The sequence below is a fragment of the Beta vulgaris genome, chromosome 3 (genome assembly GCF_026745355.1).
Source record: "Beta vulgaris subsp. vulgaris cultivar EL10 chromosome 3, EL10.2, whole genome shotgun sequence".
Taxonomy (NCBI): Eukaryota; Viridiplantae; Streptophyta; class Magnoliopsida; order Caryophyllales; family Amaranthaceae; genus Beta; species Beta vulgaris.
The window spans coordinates 50,904,193-50,922,417 of NC_079204.1; the positions used below are offsets into that span (position 1 = coordinate 50,904,193).

General features: G+C 36.9%; 1 protein-coding gene across 5 annotated transcripts; it reads left to right on the top strand.

The window, feature by feature from the left end:
• Positions 1–3,583: 3,583 nt before the first annotated feature.
• LOC104889362 (pentatricopeptide repeat-containing protein At2g41720) lies at positions 3,584–11,991 on the top strand. 5 transcript variants are annotated; one of them, XM_048641622.2, is made up of 11 exons: positions 3,957–4,098; positions 5,564–5,619; positions 5,883–6,055; positions 6,239–6,344; positions 7,251–8,360; positions 8,466–8,571; positions 8,654–8,858; positions 10,740–10,872; positions 10,948–11,052; positions 11,462–11,582; positions 11,662–11,991. In XM_048641622.2, exons 2-11 carry the CDS (start codon positions 5,611–5,613, stop codon positions 11,775–11,777), a joined length of 2,184 nt encoding a protein of 727 aa, XP_048497579.1. In that variant the 5' UTR covers positions 3,957–4,098; positions 5,564–5,610; the 3' UTR covers positions 11,778–11,991. The 5 variants fall into 5 exon arrangements, 4 of the variants coding, with proteins under 4 accessions (XP_057249142.1, XP_057249143.1, XP_010672860.1 ...); XM_010674558.4 differs by lacking the exon at positions 5,564–5,619 and having other exon boundaries at positions 3,586–4,098; XR_007272797.2 differs by lacking the exons at positions 5,564–5,619; positions 11,462–11,582; positions 11,662–11,991 and having other exon boundaries at positions 3,584–4,098; positions 10,726–10,872.
• The last annotated feature ends 6,234 nt before the right edge of the window (positions 11,992–18,225 follow it).

Consider the following 18,225-nt stretch of genomic DNA (forward strand, 5'->3'; position numbering starts at 1 on the left):
GGGTCAAGTTCTAAACCAAGCTTGCTTGGTGGAGGTGGTGGGGAATTCATCTTGTGATTTTGAGGTTACAAGTTCGAACCTACTATCTACTAGTGCTTAGGATTTTCTTATCTCTAATTTCAAGCGTTGACCTGTGTAACTGGATTAATTGACCTGCAAGAGGTGCCCTGGTTCACTAGGGTTCTTTTTATTCTTTTTATTATTAAGGGGTTTTCAGTGGGGACTAAAAAAAAATATGGGTCAAGTTTTACCCTCTTTCCTTCTCCCTGGTTTAATGTATAAGATATGACTTTCAGACTTTGAGGTCTTGGTGTAGGTACATCTCTTTTCTTGCCGTTTGGAAGAGCAATCAAACTGGGATCTGTGAGGCTGAAAGGCTGCGGCGCCTAGGCTGTCTAATAGCTTTCCAAAAACTTCCTCCAGTAGCTTATTATTGGAGCTTTATTACATGGGAGTACTAAATTTTGTTTTTTTTTTTTTTTTTTTTTTTTTTGACATCAAAGTAACATACAAGAAGAAAAAACAAACAGACCAAAAGAAAAACCAAACAAATTAGGAAAACGAAACAGACTAACTAAGAACCCTATTTGCGTAACACCATCCTTTTGCTAGTCGATAAGCTATCTCAATCTGATGGTGCGGCACTCTAACCACCTGGCATGTAGAAAAGGGTTTGGCTGTGCGTAAAATAGTAGTAAGAGTCCATTTAATATTAATTGGCCATTTTCCAGTATTACTCATTCGCAGGAGACGGACGAGTTCCCATGAATCCGTGAGTATACGGACTCGCGAAACATTTTCAGATGCCGCCCATGTACATGCTGATTGGCAGGCCTTAGCTACCAATGAGACTATGGAACCCGAGTAACAAGGAGATCCATGTTCATGACATGAACTTTGATTCCCCGTATCCTCAATCCAGGCGAAACCCCCCATGTCCTTTGACTTGTGTCTATGACCTGCAATCTGTATAATGATATCAAGTTGGGAGAAGTTATTTTGGCCAATGTGGGCACATCAAAGCCTGGTGGAGTTGAAGGGTCAAGCGGATTCCTAGTTGGGTCATGCTGTTGTTGAACAAAAATGTGGTGAAGTTGAAGATTTGCAGTCAGCTGTAATGCTATGGATGCGGCAGTAGGACGCTGGTGACAGAATACTTGCGCATTGCGAACTTTCCATATGGCCCAAAAAGTAGATATATAAACGACTATATCTGAATCTGTGGCGCCGTTCGCTCCTTGAAGCTTACCCAGGCAATGGTGAAGCCATGTTTTTGTGGGCATGTGCTGAGTATTATAAATGAGTGCATGTAATGGCCCATGGTCCCAAGCTTCAAGTGCAAGGGGGCACTGTTGGAAGAGATGTTGTGAATCTTCCATCTCATGTAAACAAACAGGGCACTCTCCTGATGAAACAATGCCGCGTTGATGAAGATTGTGAGTGGTGGCTAAACCATTATGCCATAACTTCCACAAAAACAATTTCCATTTTGGCATGATTCAAACTCCATATCTTGCGAGAAAAAGTCGCAGTCATAGGAGAAGTCATGCTGCAGATTTCATTTTTCTGTTGAAGAAGTACTGTATAACCGGATTTAGTAGTATATGTACCTGAATCAGAGAAGGCCCAATATTGGTGATCACTGACCGTCGCACAATATGGAAGTTCAATACCTTTAATGCGTCGGGCCGTTGGTTCAAATAATGAGTCAATTTTCCTATGATTCCATCCTTGATTGTCAGGGAGTAATAGATCTTTTACCTTAAGATGTCGCACAGTGGCTAGAGGAGTGTTATCTTTAAAAATAGGAGGATGATCCGGGAGCCAATTATGAGAATTAACCTCCACAAAAGTCTCATTTCCCACTTTCCAACGACTATTTTCGTTCAGTAGCTTTTCAGCAAAGAGAAGGCCCCTATGACCCCATGAGATACGTCGACGTCGGAAAAGCTGCGGTCCTGACAAAGATCGATAATTCTGATACACTTTGGATAGAAGAAGCTGAGGATTATTTTTTATGCGCCAGACCTTTTTCATAAGCAGTGCTTGATTAAAAATCCCCACATTGCGGATACCCAGACCCCCAGAAATCCGGGGGCTATGTAACAGATCTCGAGACTTCCAGTGAATACCTTTACCTAATCGATCCTTCCAAAAGAAACTAGCTATGATGCTATCTATTTTATTTACAACCGTTGTCGGAACCCGAAAAACAGAAAGATAGTGGCGAATTGGAGTGCTAAATTTTGAAACAGTGGGAAATATGCTCTTTTGTAGTATAAATTTACATTGATTTAATTGTGGGGCGACGATTAGAAGTTCAGTATGAGGAGTTCTTGTAAGAAAGCTACATCTATCTCTTGGATAATTGCCCTATTAGATGTAGATAATTGAAAATATTTTTATAATATATGAATTACCCTTTAGGTAAATAATACTTCTTTTGTATTTTAAAGATTACAACATTTTGACTTTCATACTTTTCATACTTACTTTTTGACTAATATATACTACAAAATGTCAATTTTCTATAATTTACGGTGATAAATAATTGAAAATATTGACGGTCAAAGTGATTTGTTGTCAAACGTGTAAGTAAAAAAATTGCATTTTTTAAGAAACGGAGGAAGTATATATATTTCTATTACTATTAAAAGCATAATTGATCATGGTAGCACATAATTGTGCCATATAATCGAATCTTCTGATAAACAACTTTGACTCATGGATTAAAATCTTACATACATCCTTTGGCTCAAATATTCTTTGAACTTATGTTTTTCTTCCATTTGAAAATATTATTTGTACTCTCATTTTGAAAATAATCCATTAAAATGTAAGTCCCATTAATAAAAGTAAGAGACACTATCTCATTAAATAAAAAATATTCAAGATCTCCTATCAAATCAATATTTTCAACAAGAAGTACCTGCAAATTTCTATTGTACTTCTTTTTAATAAATTAACTTATGATAATCAAGTAATATTCTAAAATTATGTAGCATTACAATAAACATTATATAAATGAAGTCAATATATGGACCTATTAAAGTTTCCTTTAGAGATCTTCATATTTGAAGTTAGTGTAGTTGTAACATCACATCCTCTCGATCCCCAGTTTACGGGTTTGAGTCATTATAGGGACTTGGTTTATAGTCGTGTAGATGATTCAGGGAATATGGAGGGTTATTATGATAGCATGGTAGGATGTGGAACCAGAGAAACACAATCCAATTTCAACCCCCTCCCGAAAAAAAGATTTTCCTATACCTTTCATAAAGTCCACTTCGAGTTATGACCCATTGATCTCCTCTACACGTGAACAACAATGTATCAAGTAATATCTTTCGTAATTAACTCTATATAACATACTATCACACTCATAAAGAAATACTATCATACCTTCAAAAATCAATTTTTTTTTTCTTTTTCAAGTTGTAAATAATCGTAATATTTTGGGTTTATTACGAAAATATCACTTGATATTTCAATTTCTTTTTTTTAAGGTAAAATATCACTTGATATTTCAATTTCTTTTTTTTTGGGGTAAAATATCACTTGATACTCGCCCACTTCACTGTACTGTACCTTACAAGTTACAACACTCTCCTCAATCTTTTAAGCAGTTTATCAGCTTCATTCCCACCATTTCTTAACAATATCTCTCTCATCCACTCCATTATGACTGTAATAACTCCTCAATTTCATCAATCTCACTTCAATCCAATAAACTCAACCACTAACCCAACATTACCCACTTCCAAAATCCCCCGAAAAATCATAACTTTACCTTCAAAAACAACTATAAAAGGCAAGAATTCCACAAAAAACCCAGAAAAATGGGAGAGGAAGAAGCAAGGCTACGTAGACTATGACAAAGGAGAGCATCACGTGAGTGAGCACGTGAGCGGTTTCAGGAAGGATGATATTCCTAGAAGATACAGGCTTAAAGTGGAGGCTGATAAATTCCAGAAAGATTGGTCCATCACCCAGTTGGTTCACAAAATTATGGCCCTTAATCATGGGGATGATATTCAAGGTCTTTTGAATCATTGGGTTGGGAGGTTTTCTAGGAAGAATTATCCCCTGCTTATTAAGGTGATTTCTACTACTTATTTTTTAAAACAAATTGTTTTTGTACTGATAATTTATGTGGGTATGTGTTGAAATTTGAATAACTGTGTTGGAACTTGAGAGGGTATGTATTGAATTATCCTGTGCTTCTGTTTATTAAGGAAATGATGTGACTTTTTTTGTTTGTTTGTTTGTATGTTTAAGATAGTGGTGGTGCAAAATGCATTTGTCAAAACTATGCAAATTGGTGATTGTTAATTGGGGTTTGAGCATGAAGGAGTCTGAGGGGTTATCAGGAATTGTTTTTTATTGTGATGGTGATGGACTGATGGTGTATGGCATTGCTGGTTAGTGGTTACTGGTTAGTAATAGTGATGGCAATTGGGCGGGCTGGACGGGTACGTGACCCAGGACCACCCCGTGTGTAAGGGTGGACTGGACTGAGGTGTGTGGCACAGGCGGGTCTGTTACCGGGTTGTGCACCAGGCAGGTTTTGGTACCGGGTCAATGTGGGCTGAGCTGCTTTTTCTGGACCCATGACCCACCTGCCTTGACAGTGGGCTGAGCTGTATCTGTGGTGGGCCTGCACTGGGAAGCGGATTTCCCGGGGTGGCTGGGATAGCCTGGTTCAGTCTCCATCTCTAAGTAATAGTTGATACCTTGATAGCCAAGGCAATTTGTAAGCATGTTCTGTTGGGGTGTAACTAAGTATTTTATTACATGTAGATGATAGCTTGATGTACTCGGAGATCAGAAGTGTAGCTTAAAGTCAGCGGCTCACTTACTCTTGCAATCAGTCCAAAGTAATTGGCATTATCCTGATAAGCTGTTGATTCAAGTAACATCAAATTTATTTGATCCCTTGTGAGTTGTGATCCTAGCCTTCACGGTCCTTCAAAATAGTAAAGAGGTGCACCCATCTGTGTTATTCGATAACTTATGGACTTCATCTCGCTGTGTGGGTTTAAACAATGGTTTTTTAAGTAGAATCCTTCTCTCTCTGTTGAGACATGAATTTTTCACTTCCAACTGCAACCGTAGTTTGCTGATAACACTATTTATCTTGAGCTTGGGAGGGCCTTTTTTATATTGAATTTAGGTTAGATTCGGGTGCTAAAGCATTATGTAGCCAAAATTCTCAAATTGTGGTTTCTGGTCTAATGCCAACTATTAATTGTCTACAGAAGGTTTCAGGTTTTTGCCTGTTTTGTTTTTGTTCTTTTTTCTGTTTTGCTAATTCTGTTTGCAGTGTGCTCAAATGCTTGCTCTTTTTCACCGGAGTTCAATTTCGTACCTGTATAGGCATGAATCTTCCTTCGTTCAGGGATAAAGATAGTAGTTTTTTTATTTGGGGGGGAGGGTACTTGAATAAAACAAGTAATTTAGTTTACATTTCTGAATTTTCATGGCATGCTTTACAGGATAATATCTTCCGGACCTTAAATGCTTGGATTTAATCATGCCAATATGGCGTTAATCCTTTTTTCAGGAAATGAACTAGTTGGGTTGACCTGTTCTGCTAACTGACGATGTTCCATGCATCTGGTATATTACTTAGTTATTCCTTTTTATACTTGATTTTGTCTCTACCTGATCCTGACCAATGCTCGGGCTTAGATTTATGAGCATTATCATTGCAATAAACAAGCTTTCAAAATCTACAATTTTTTGATTCTTTTCCTTTCTCCCTTTTGCTTTATATTTTTCCATTGAATTTAGTAGTGTAAGATTTTTACCTCATGTTTCAGATTGTCAAGTAGGCATGCTGCATTTTTACAATGGACTGAATATCTGATATCTGATTATAGGAGTTGACTCAGTTGGGTTCTATTGAGCATGCAATTCATGTTTTCAATTGGATGAAAAATCAGAAGAATTACTGTGCACGAAATGATATATACAATATGATGATCAGATTGCATGCCAGACATAATCATGTAGATCAGGCTCGTGGCTTATTTTTTGAGATGCAAAAATGGAAGTAAGTTCACTTGTGATCTATCAAGAAGTACTTGATTAATTATACACTGGTTTCCAGTTGCTAGATGCGTCTCATAACAATGGGTTTTCAACCACTTGTTGCTCTGATCTTTCCTCTTTCTGAATTGAAATTATACTTTGCACTAAATACATATTGGTTTGATTGCCGAATATGTTTTCTCAGGTGCAAGCCTGATGCTGAAACGTACAATGCTCTCATCAATACACATGGAAGAGCTGGTCAATGGCGTTGGGCGATGACAATAATGGAAGATATGCTTCGTGCAGCTGTGTGTATTTGTATTTTCTGACTAAAAAATTTACTTGTATTTGATGTGAGAGTCTTTCTTTTTCTTTGTTTTCATCTTTTGACTCTATCTATTAAGGAGCCAAATGTTGAAGATAATGTAAATTAACCAGAAAATTAACCAAATTTAAATATATATTCCACCTTTTAGTGGCTTTCTTATTTTGTCAACATTCCTTAATTACAAAAATCATTAAACCCATCTCGAAGTACCATTTCAAATCCAAATGAATATCCTTTAACAATTTCCTTTCAGGTCCTAGCATATGTAAGAAAATGTTAAGTTATTGGTTCCAAACAGCCACTAGAGAAGTGGGGAGAGAATTGTTGTTTGCCTTTTTGAATTTATTGTACACAATTGAATTTTAGAATCAGACATGACAGAAGAATATGTTGATTTTGGAGAAGATAGTGGGTAGTATCTTCGTCTGAGGGTTCTTGGAAAGTATTAGCTGCCAACTTTTGTACTGGATAAAAACTATGCCTTTCGGCATTGCATATGGGTACTTTTTTAGATTATTTGTCTGTAATATTATTGTCGATAGTATAAGGGGACAATTATGCGCATGATTGTCTACTTCTGAATTGTGTTAGAATCCTCTCCATTTCTTTTCATCCATTTCCTATCTTAAGATCGTGACACCCAAACTAGTAAAAAAATAAATTCTCAATGACTCCCTCTATTTCCCCCCCTCCAAACATTCCCAACCATTTAGGAAATGGAGAGGATACCAACTCTATCTAATTACCATCTTTAGTAAATGAATAGTGTTGCTTGCGCCTGTGCCTGTTCCTTAACAGCTTTTTTTGTGGCTTTTTAATAAAATGAGCATCTTGACATGTTTGATATCTGAGTATTATGTTAGGCTGAAATTACGCATGACTGCAGATTGCTCCAAGTCGATCTACATATAATAACTTGATCAACGCTTGTGGATCCTGTGGAAATTGGAGAGAGGCTCTCAAAATCTGCAAACAAATGACCGATAATGGAGTTGGGCCTGACTTGGTAACTCACAACATCATTTTGTCAGCCTATAAAACTGGTGCTCAATATTCTAAAGCTTTGTCCTATTTTGAACTTATGAAAGGGACACATATACGCCCTGACACTACGACTCTAAACATTAGAATATACTGCTTAGTAAAGCTTGGTCAGTATGAGGAAGCTTGTGGTGTTTTCAATTCAATGAGAGAGAAGAAATCTGAGTGTCCCCCTGATGTAGTGACATTTACTAGCATCATGCATATGTACTCCATATGTGGGGAGATCGAGAACTGCAAGGCTGTGTTTGACACAATGCTTGCTGAGGGTCTTGTACCCAATATTGTGGCGTACAACACGCTGCTGGGTGCGTATGCCTCTCAAGGGATGAGTGAAGAAGCAGTGAAAGTTTTTAACGAGATCAAGCAAAATGGTATCCGACCAGATGTTGTGTCTTACACATCTCTCCTTAATGCATATGGAAGGTCGCAACAACCCAAGAAGGCCAAGGAGACATTTGAGTTGATGAAGCAACATTATTGCAAGCCAAATATCATTAGTTATAATGCACTTATTGACGCCTATGGTTCAAATGGCTGTTTAGCTGAGGCTGTAGAAGTGTTACGTGAAATGGAACGGGGAGGAATTCAGCCTAATGTTGTCTCAATATCTACTCTTCTGGCAGCTTGCGGCCGCTGTTGTGAAAAAGTGAAAATTGATTCAATAATTTCAGTGGCTGACAAGCGAGGCATTGAATTGAATCTGGTTGCATATAACACGGCAATTGGAAGCTATATGAATGTTGGGGAATTTGATGAGGCATTAGCTCTGTATAAAGCTATGAAGAAAAAGAATGTTAAAGCTGATTCTGTTACATACAACGTGTTGATAACTGGCTGTTGTAAGATGTCCAAGTATGACCAGGCTATTGAATTTCTTGACAAAATGACGAATTTGAACATTCCTGTCACCAAAGAGGTGTACTCTTCTGCTATCACAGCCTATAGTAAGCAGGCAAGGGCGTACCTGTTATCTTCTGTTTGCATTTGGTCTGTCAGGATTATTTTAACACCTTCTCAACCCCCCCTCCCCAACCCTTGCTCTATGTGTTCCTTTCAGGGACGAGTAGCAGAGGCGGAATCTATGTTTGCTAGAATGAAGACAGCTGGTTGTCAACCTGATATTATTACTTATACAAAAATGATACATTCTTATAGTGAAGCTGGTAAAGTTAATATTTGAAGCGCTGACATTCTTGTACTCCTGGAGGGACATGATATCTAAGAGATCTTGGATTTGAATTGCAGAGAAGTGGGACAAAGCATGTGCAATTTTTCAGGAGATGGAGGAAAATGATATCCAACCTGATGTTGTTGCCTGCTCAGCTCTGATGAGGGCTCTTAATAAAGGAAATCAACCAGCTAAAGTTCTTGGCTTGCTGGAGTATATGAAAGAGAAAAATATCCCAGTTAATGATGCCATACACTTTGAAGTCATATCTGCCTGTAGCTTGTAAGTTTAGACAATCTCTGGCACCATATAGTTTGTTCTTGTGCTTAATTTTTTAATATTGCTTGTCCATTGAGCATATAGAATGAAACTAAGCTGCTTCTTTTTTGAGTCCTCCATTCCAAGTGAGTGTCTGCTTATGCTTAAGATGTAGCTGAGAGGAGTATAGCATTAGCATGAGGAAATTCAGCGTACATTGTTACTTTACATGGAAGTTGGACAGCTCTCTCACTTTCTGTAGACATTCAAAACTAATGCACTGCGTATATGTTTTGGGTGGACGGAGTGTAGCGTTCTCACTTCCTGTAGACATTCATAATTAATCAGATGGTTGTAATAAAGTATTTCATGATCGAGTTTTAAATTTAGGGAAGCTGCATAAGTAGAGTTACAACGAGGAATCTCAAAAACTTGGGCCACCGTGTAGTGTAGACTTTTCCACGTGAAATACGAAAGGGATTTGCCTACCCCTTTCTCCATTTTACTTCCATCTTTTATTAATATGGGAAAAGCTAGGGCTGCATATAAGAAGTTAAAAATGGAAAAAATATGCATTAATTGATCATTTATTATATCGGTTGATGCATAATTTTTCCATAAATTCACAACTTATTTCCATTTTAGGTAGTGTATTTATGTTTTATATACAACCCACATATAGCATGACCCTGTATTATTATTGTTTTTGACTAGGTACTTCTTCTATTATTATTATTTTTTTGACGAGGTACTTCTATCTTTTATCAGCACAGTGGTATATTGCTCCCCAAATATTATAAATTGTGCGAATTTCCCCCTTAACTTATTATTGGAGCAATTGGCACCTAAAAGTATATAAAAGTTGTGAAATTAACCCCCACCCTTTCCCCTAGACCAAAATCTTGCCAGAATGATATTATGACACCGGGCAAAATTGCTCGAACCAATTTCATAAGAATTAATTGCATACTTCTATATTTTTTATTTTTTATTTTAAAGGTAAGGAGACTTCTCCTGCAAGAAGGGGGAGAAATTAGGGATCCTTCTTGCAAGGGGTGAGAATTGAACCCCTATGATAGGGTTGAATGGAGGGCCTTACAACCACTAGGCCAACCTTGATCGTCATTGCATACGTCAATATGTGTGTATGTATCCTTCATATGTATTTAGACACACCATATTTTAAGCCCTAATTCTTCATGTCTGACACAGGTCATTCTTTGTCTTCTAGTACTCTTAATTTACTGGTGTTGAACATGAGGTTTTAATTATATTAAATAACTATAAGGTAGTTAAGCACTAAAATATGTAATGTGATTGAGTTTCTTTCTTAATCTTTGTGTCATGCTCTTAAAAGCAACAGATATTATGAGGCAAGGGGTACTGTTTACTACTATTTCTCCTCTCATATTCCATGTAATGCTTTGCTAAACCTGATTCACAATGGAGTATGCTGATTTAGAGGTGTGGCCTGTGGGATTATTTGGCATGTGCCATTGTGATGTTCTATTCCCACCTTTCTTAGTAAGATAAATCAGGCATTTTTGTTGTATTTTGATGTCATAAATGGCTCCTTAAGCAATATGATGACTTTGATTACATAATTCAGTGTGCTTGTTTGTGCTCTTTCCAACTTCTGCACGATCATTATAATGTTTTCCTTTTGTTTCCTGTTCTGTTGAAACCTCCTCTGGACCAATAAGATCTTTGATGGTTGCAGATATGCTGTGATTTTATCTGCCTTTCTGTGATCTTTTACTGATTAAATTCTGGCCGCTGGCACTTTACAGAGTAATGTCTTGCTTTCAGAATTTTTTTTTGCTAGAACACTGGTAGTGTAAATATATTCTTTATGTGTCATGGATTTTTAGTGCTCTTTACTTAACCTCAGAACTCTGTCTGAAGGCTTCGAGATTGGGAAACGGTGATCAAAGTGATTAAAGTGATGGAACCGATGTTGCCTCAAATTTCAACAGGCCTTCTGAATCACCTGTTACATTTTCTTGGAAAATCTGGGAAAATGGAGTCAATGATGAAGGTATTCCAAATTTCTTCTCTTCCCTTCTAATTTCAAACTAGTGTTAACACTTGTTTTATTTCTTCATACATGCAGTTGTTTCTTAAGATAGTAGCATCAGGTGCAGAGATCAATTATTCTACCTATTCAGTTTTATTGAAAAATCTTCTGGCGGCTGGGAATTGGAGAAAGTACATAGAGGTAATATTTTATTTGGTAATTAAGTTGCTCATCAGAATTTCTCGACCACTATTTCCGGCTGGTGCGGCGCGCAAATAGTTTCTTTTTGTTGTTAAACTTAGTTAATTCCTATTTACCTCGGAAATTGGATTACCAATTCTTTCCTTCTTTGGCATGATTTTGATAATGATAGATACTTTTCCTTTCTTTCTTTCTTCTTGTGTTTGTGTGCATGTACGAGTGCTTGCCTTCATACATGCTTATCTGATTGTGTGAGCTCATGGGTATCTATGTGCAGGGATGTTTCATCAGTGAGTATGTGCATTTTGTTTTTGTGTGCGCGTGATTATGTGTGACAATGTGAGTTTTATGGCAATCCATGTTCAAGGATATTTATGAGGTTTTAGGAAATGCCGAAATCATATTGCAGGTTTTGCAGTGGATGGAAGATGCAGAGCTTCAACCTTCAATCACAATGTACCGTGATGTATTGTTCTTTGCTCAAAGAAGCGGTGGCTCAGACCTTGCTGCAGTCATTCAGGAGCGTATAGGTAGTCGTATCAAGAGTTGCATTCTATATACATTGATTGCTTATTTGATATGCTTCATCTTACATTCAACTTTCAACAGATTCCTTGAAACATAACCCTCAAAACCCGGCTACACGAAACCAGCTGTGCAGTTCTGCACTTTCACCATCAAATTTGACCATCGAATGTTCAGATATAAATTTCAGCCTTAGATAACTTCAACCTCGTATGTGTCCATAATTCCTCAATATGAAAGACAAGCGATTGGGCGTAGTGAAGTAGATGAGATCCCTAGTTGAGGTCAATTTTGTATATTTATGTTTGTAATCGTTATAACTGGCATTACTTTTGTCATTCCTTGAAAGAAAGACGGGACGTATTTTCCGTCGTGAACACTGTTTTATCACGAGCGAATCAATTTTGTCATCCAGTTGTGAAGGTGTACTTGGGAAAATCAACACAAAATTGCATGAAATTTTAGCATGAAAACTAGCAGTTTCATTCTCTTGGTTTTTATGCATAGTATTGTATCATGAGACTTTCTTAGGAATCCTAGGACCACATCATGGGACCAAACTACAATTCATAGCTTAGATGTAATAGGACAAGTACCATTTTCATAAGACGATTCTTATGGGACCCAAATAAATTCTAAATAGTTTAATAATAGTAGTAAAAGTTGCAAAATGTTGTGAGAAATAGAGAGAGAAGTTATGCAAATATATCAGAGAGTATTGTATTGCATTGATGTGAAGAACTGATTTCTTACATCGGTATTTATAGGCAAAAGTATACTGTTTTTAACATTACATTTTCAACGATTTCTGCGCAGGCGAAACTTTCCTAACATGCAGTAAATGCATGGTATGACATTCACTATGCTTGAACAGTGAAATTTTCCAATTCACTGTTTCTCAACACTCCCCCTTGAATGTCCATTTATAATTCATAATAGACGTTATCTTATTAAGAATCTTTGTTAGGAAAAATCCTGTGGGAATAATCCTAACTAGGGAAAGAGTATAACTATTATGTATCTTATATGCTTAAAATCAACTGCCTCATTAAAAACCTTGTCAGGAAAAACCCGTGGGATAAAAACCTGATCGAAGGGAAAAAGAGTGCAGCGCATATAATACCCCCCTGAATTAGCATAATCACGAAGATGAGCATTCCAATTTTTCGGACTAATTCTTCAAATTTCTTCGCCGGAAGGGATTTGGTGAATAAATCTGCAAGATTCTCACATGATTGGATTTGTCGAATGTTGATCGTCCCTTCCTTTTGGAGGTCATGAGTGAAGAAGAGCTTTGGTGATAAATGTTTAGTTCTGTCTCCTTTGATGTACCCTTCGCTTACTTGGGTGATGCATGCAGTATTGTCTTCGTAGATGATAGTTGGATTTGTTGTTATTGTTTCCATCCCGCATTCTTCTTGGATATTCTTGATCATTGACCTTAGCCATACACATTCCCTTCCAGCTTCATAAAGAGCAATTAATTCTGCATGATTTGATGATGTGGCCGTCAAAGTCTGCTTTGTAGATTTCCAAGATATTGCAGTACCTCCATAAGTGAATACATATCCGGATTGAGACTTAGCCTTTTGTGGGTCTGAGAGGTAGCCAGCATCTGCATATCCAATGAGTGACGCATTGGGTCTTGACTGATAGAATAATCCGAGATCTTGTGTTCCTCGAAGATAACGTAATAAGTGTCTGACTCCATTCCAATGTCTCTTGGTTGGTGCATTGCTGTATCTAGCTAACAAGTTTACTGAAAAAGCTATGTCAGGTCGAGTATTGTTAGCCAAGTACATTAAAGCACCAATTGCACTTAGATATGGTACTTCAGGACCAAGAATCTCCTCGTTCTCTTCTCGTGGTCTGAATGGATCATCTTTCTCATTCAGGGAACGCACTACCATTGGAGAACTTATTGGGTGGGCTTTGTCCATGAAAAAACGTTTCAGGATTTTTTCTGTATAGTTTGATTGATGGACAAAAATCCCATTTCTTAGATGTTCCATTTGCAGGCCAAGGCAAAATTTTGTCTTCCCGAGATCTTTCATCTCAAATTCTTTCATCAAGTATTTTGCAGTCGCTTCAAGTTCTCTAGGAGTTCCGATAATGTTCAAATCATCGACATATACAGCAATGATCGCGAATCCTGATTTAGATCGCTTAATGAAAACACAGGGACTGATTTGATTATTTTTGAATCCTTCTTTCAATAGGTATTCACTAAGACGATTATACCACATTCTTCCAGATTGTTTTAACCCATAGAGTGATTTTCTCAATTTTATTGAGAACATCTCTTTGGGCATGCAATTTTCTGGTAGTTTTAGTCCTTCAGGAACTTTCATATAAATATCTGTGTCAAGTGAGCCATACAAATATGCGGTCACTACATCCATCAATCTCATTTGCAATCCTTTCGAAACTGATAAACTTACCAGAAATCTTAGTGTAGTTGCATCGACTACTGGAGAATATGTCTCATCATAATCAATCCCTGGCATTTGCGAGAAGCCTTGGGCTACTAATCTTGCCTTATATCTAGTAACCTCATTTTTCTCATTTCGTTTTCTCACGAATACCCATTTGTACCCAACTGGTTTTACACCTTTTGGTATTTGGGTTATTTGACCGAATACTTCACGTTTTTCAAGTGATCTCAATTCTGCTTGAATTGCCTCTTTCCATTTTGGCCAATCTTTTCTACGGCGACATTCATCAACTGTATTTGGCTCTACATCATTTTCATCGTATGTCATTTCAACCGCTATCGAGTAAGCAAAAATTTCATTCAAGACAACATCTTTTCGATTCCATTGTCTCTTTGTAGAAACATAATTAATTGAAGTTTCATTGTTGTCTACGCTTTCATGTTCCTTTTCTTCTGGAACACGTTTCTCTTCATTTTTGTTTTCATCATGCTCTGTTGGGAGATTTATATTAATTTCGTTCGTTGTCTCCCCTTGCCTTTTCATTTTTCTCGGTTTTAAATCTTTAGAACCGGGTGGTCTGCCACGTTTTCGACGTGCTATTGACTCATTTTCAATTGCCTTATTGTCATTAGGAATTTCAATCCGTTCCGGAGCATTCGCAGCAGGTACATGTGACTTTGTCACTTTCTTAGAATCTGTGAATGCATCTGGCAATTGGTTTGCAATACTTTGCAGATGAACAATTTTCTTGACTTCTTGTTCACATGAATTTGTTCTCGGGTCCAGAAACGACATTTGCGATGCGTTCCATGTAATTTCCGATTTTATATTTTGTGGGTCCACTTTCTCTCCCCCTAAGGATGGGAATACCGACTCATTAAAATGACAGTCGGCAAATCGAGCCGTAAATAGATCACCAGTTGTTGGCTCTAAATATTTGATAATTGATGGAGATTCAAATCCAACATATATTCCCATCCTTCTTTGTGGACCCATTTTAGTACGTTGGGGGGAGCAATAGGTACATGTACAGCGCACCCAAAAATTCTCAAATGTGAGATATTCGGTTCTCGACCAGATACTAATTGTAATGGTGAGAATTTGTGATAGGCTGTCGGCCTTAATCTTATCAATGTTGCCGCATGTAATATAGCATGACCCCAAGTAGTAGATGGCAATTTTGACCTCATTATTAATGGTCTTGCAATTAATTGTAGTCTTTTGATTAATGATTCAGCAAGACCATTTTGTGTATGTACATGAGGTACAGGGTGCTCAACAATAATCCCAATAGACATGCAATAGTCATTAAATGTTTGGGATGTAAATTCCCCAGCATTGTCTAATCTTATTTTCTTTATTGTATGATCTGGGAATTGAGTTCTTAATCGAATTATTTGAGCCAAAAGTTTTGCAAATGCAACATTTCTGCTTGACAGAAGGCTCACATGTGACCATCGAGTAGAGGCATCAATTAATACCATGAAATAACGAAATGGTCCACATGCAGGATGAATAGGCCCACAAATATCTCCTTGAATTCTTTCTAAAAACATTGGAGATTCAGTGGCAATCTTATTTATAGATGGTCTGATTATCAATTTGCCAAGTGAGCATGCAGAGCATGTTAATTCATTTGACCGAGGAATTTTGACATTCTTTATAGAGTGTCCATTGAGTTTTCAATGATTCTATGCATCATTCCTGTGCCAGGATGGCCTAATCGGTCATGCCATAGAGTAAATGATTTTCTATTATCTAACTTCTGGTTAGATATCATATTAATTTCAATCGGACGTATATCTATGCGATATAGTCCCGAGGAAATTGCTGGCAATTTTTCATAGATGTATTTCTTGCCGTTTTTCTCTGCCGTTAGGCATATGAATTCCTCTTTGTTCACTGTCATTGTTTCCAAATGGTAACCATTCTGACGTACATCTTTGAAACTTATGAGGTTCCTTCGAGATTTACTCGAATATAATGCGTCATTAATTATCAATTTTGTCCCATTTGGAAATATAATGCAAGCTTTTCCAGAGCCTTCAATTAGCTTGGCTGTCCCAGAAATTGTACTAACATTTGCTTGGAATATTGTAAGTTTTGAAAAATACTCTTTATTTTTCAATATGGTGTGTGTTGTCCCACTGTCCAGGAGACATTGTTCTTTAGTTCCAACTTCTGATGAATTCATATCTTCATAAATAATAAATACGATGATTAGTATAAGAAAAATACGTATTTTTATTAATAATAAAGGAACAAATACATGAAAGTGGATATTGAAGCAGTTGAAATAAACTAAGCACATTAATCGATTGTGATCTAAACAAACTTATTTTCAACTTCAGCATCATCCATAAAAAAATCTGAAACATCAAGGCTGGGCATGGATGTAGTGGCTTCATTAACAAAGTTTGCTTCAGCATTTTTTCCTTTGTTTTTTATTGAAGCTTGATATAGATCTACCAAATGTTTGGCAGTACGACATGTGCGGCCCCAGTGCCCAGTCATGCCACATCTATGGCAAGTATCATTTCCTTTATAGGACGTCTGCCTCTGATTTCCAGATGATTGTCCCCAATTTTTATCAGAATGTTTAAAATTATTATTTCTTGGGGAAAATCGGCCTCTTCCACGTCCACGCCCTCGGCCACGGTAATTACCACGTCCTCTCCCACGACCGTTGTAATTACCGCGTCCACCACTATGTATAGCATTTGCTTCTGGTGGATTAGAGCTTTCTATAGCATTTATCTCATGAGTGGCTGAAGACCCCGTAGGTCTAAGATTATGATTTTTCAGCAAAAGATCATTATTTTGTTCAGCCACAAGTAGTACTGAGATTAGCTCAGAGTACTTTTTGAAAGCTCTGAACCTGTATTGTTCTGCCAATATGATATTAGAGGCGTGGAAAGTGGAGAGCGTTTTGTTTATCATTTGCTCTTCTGTGATGGGATGATCACAATATCTTAACAATGATACAATTCTAAACAATGTTGAATTGTAATCACTGACCGTTTTAAAATCCTGGAACCTCAGATTGGTCCAGTCATAATGTGCCTTTGGGAGAAGCACATTTTTGTGATGCCCATATCTTTCATTTAGGCTATCCCATAGTTCTTTTGGATCATCCACAAGTAGATATTCACTTTTTAAACTTTCATGTAAATGATGTCTTAGGAGGACTAAGGCTTTTGCCTTTTCTTGTACAGTCGCAATTTTAACTGATGCGGCTGTTGTAGTTGCATCCCCTTGTTGGGTTGTCACATCTTTAATTGTATGTTCCAGTCCTTGGGCCTTTAAATTCATTTGGGCGTCCACCGTCCATTCTAAAAACTTTTGCCCAGATAGATCTAGTATGTTAAATTGTCTTTTCACTAGATCTCCCATTCTTTTGACTACAAATAGGTAAATATTTGAAATTAGTAATGATGATAAATCACATTTATATTATCTCCCCCTGATTTATATCATTATTATTATAGATAAATAATACAAACAAAAAAAACTAAAAATAGCGTACAACAATAATGAAGCTAAGCAAAAAAAACAAGAAAATACCAAAAATAGAAACAAAATACAACAAGTGAATAAACAAAAAAAACTTCCTAAAATGCACTTAAAGACAAAAAAAAATTGATATTCATGTGCATTTTTTTGCCATTCTTCCGGGGGAAATTTTTTTTTTGTCTCCTATTTATGTATTAGGAGATATATCATTAATGCCATGAGGAGGAAAAAGAAACCGGCTATAAGAAATAAGTAGAGTTTTATTTTCCTAAAATCCTCTTCAAAAGAGGAAGATGAGGGTGGAGGACGGTTGTCGTCGGCGTTAAACATGGTGGCCGGAAGGTTGAGGAAGAAGGAAAAAAATTTGTGGGTTTAGAGAAAAAAAATCGGAAGAAGATAAGGGATATGTGGTGAAAATGGGGATGGTAATCCGCTTTTATAGAGGGTTATCCCTAACTGTGCAGTTCATATACAGTTAAAAAATATACAACGCAATAAAATTCTAATATTGACAAATATATATTAGAGCATGCTAGTAAATTGGTAATATAATATATGTAACTATAAATGCAAAAAAAGTAGAAGATTAGAGACAATAATATATAATAATGTTCTGAATGCTTGTTCCCTGCATACATACGACATTATTGCACATATAAGACATAATAATGCTATCACTTCACTAGGCCATCCATATAGG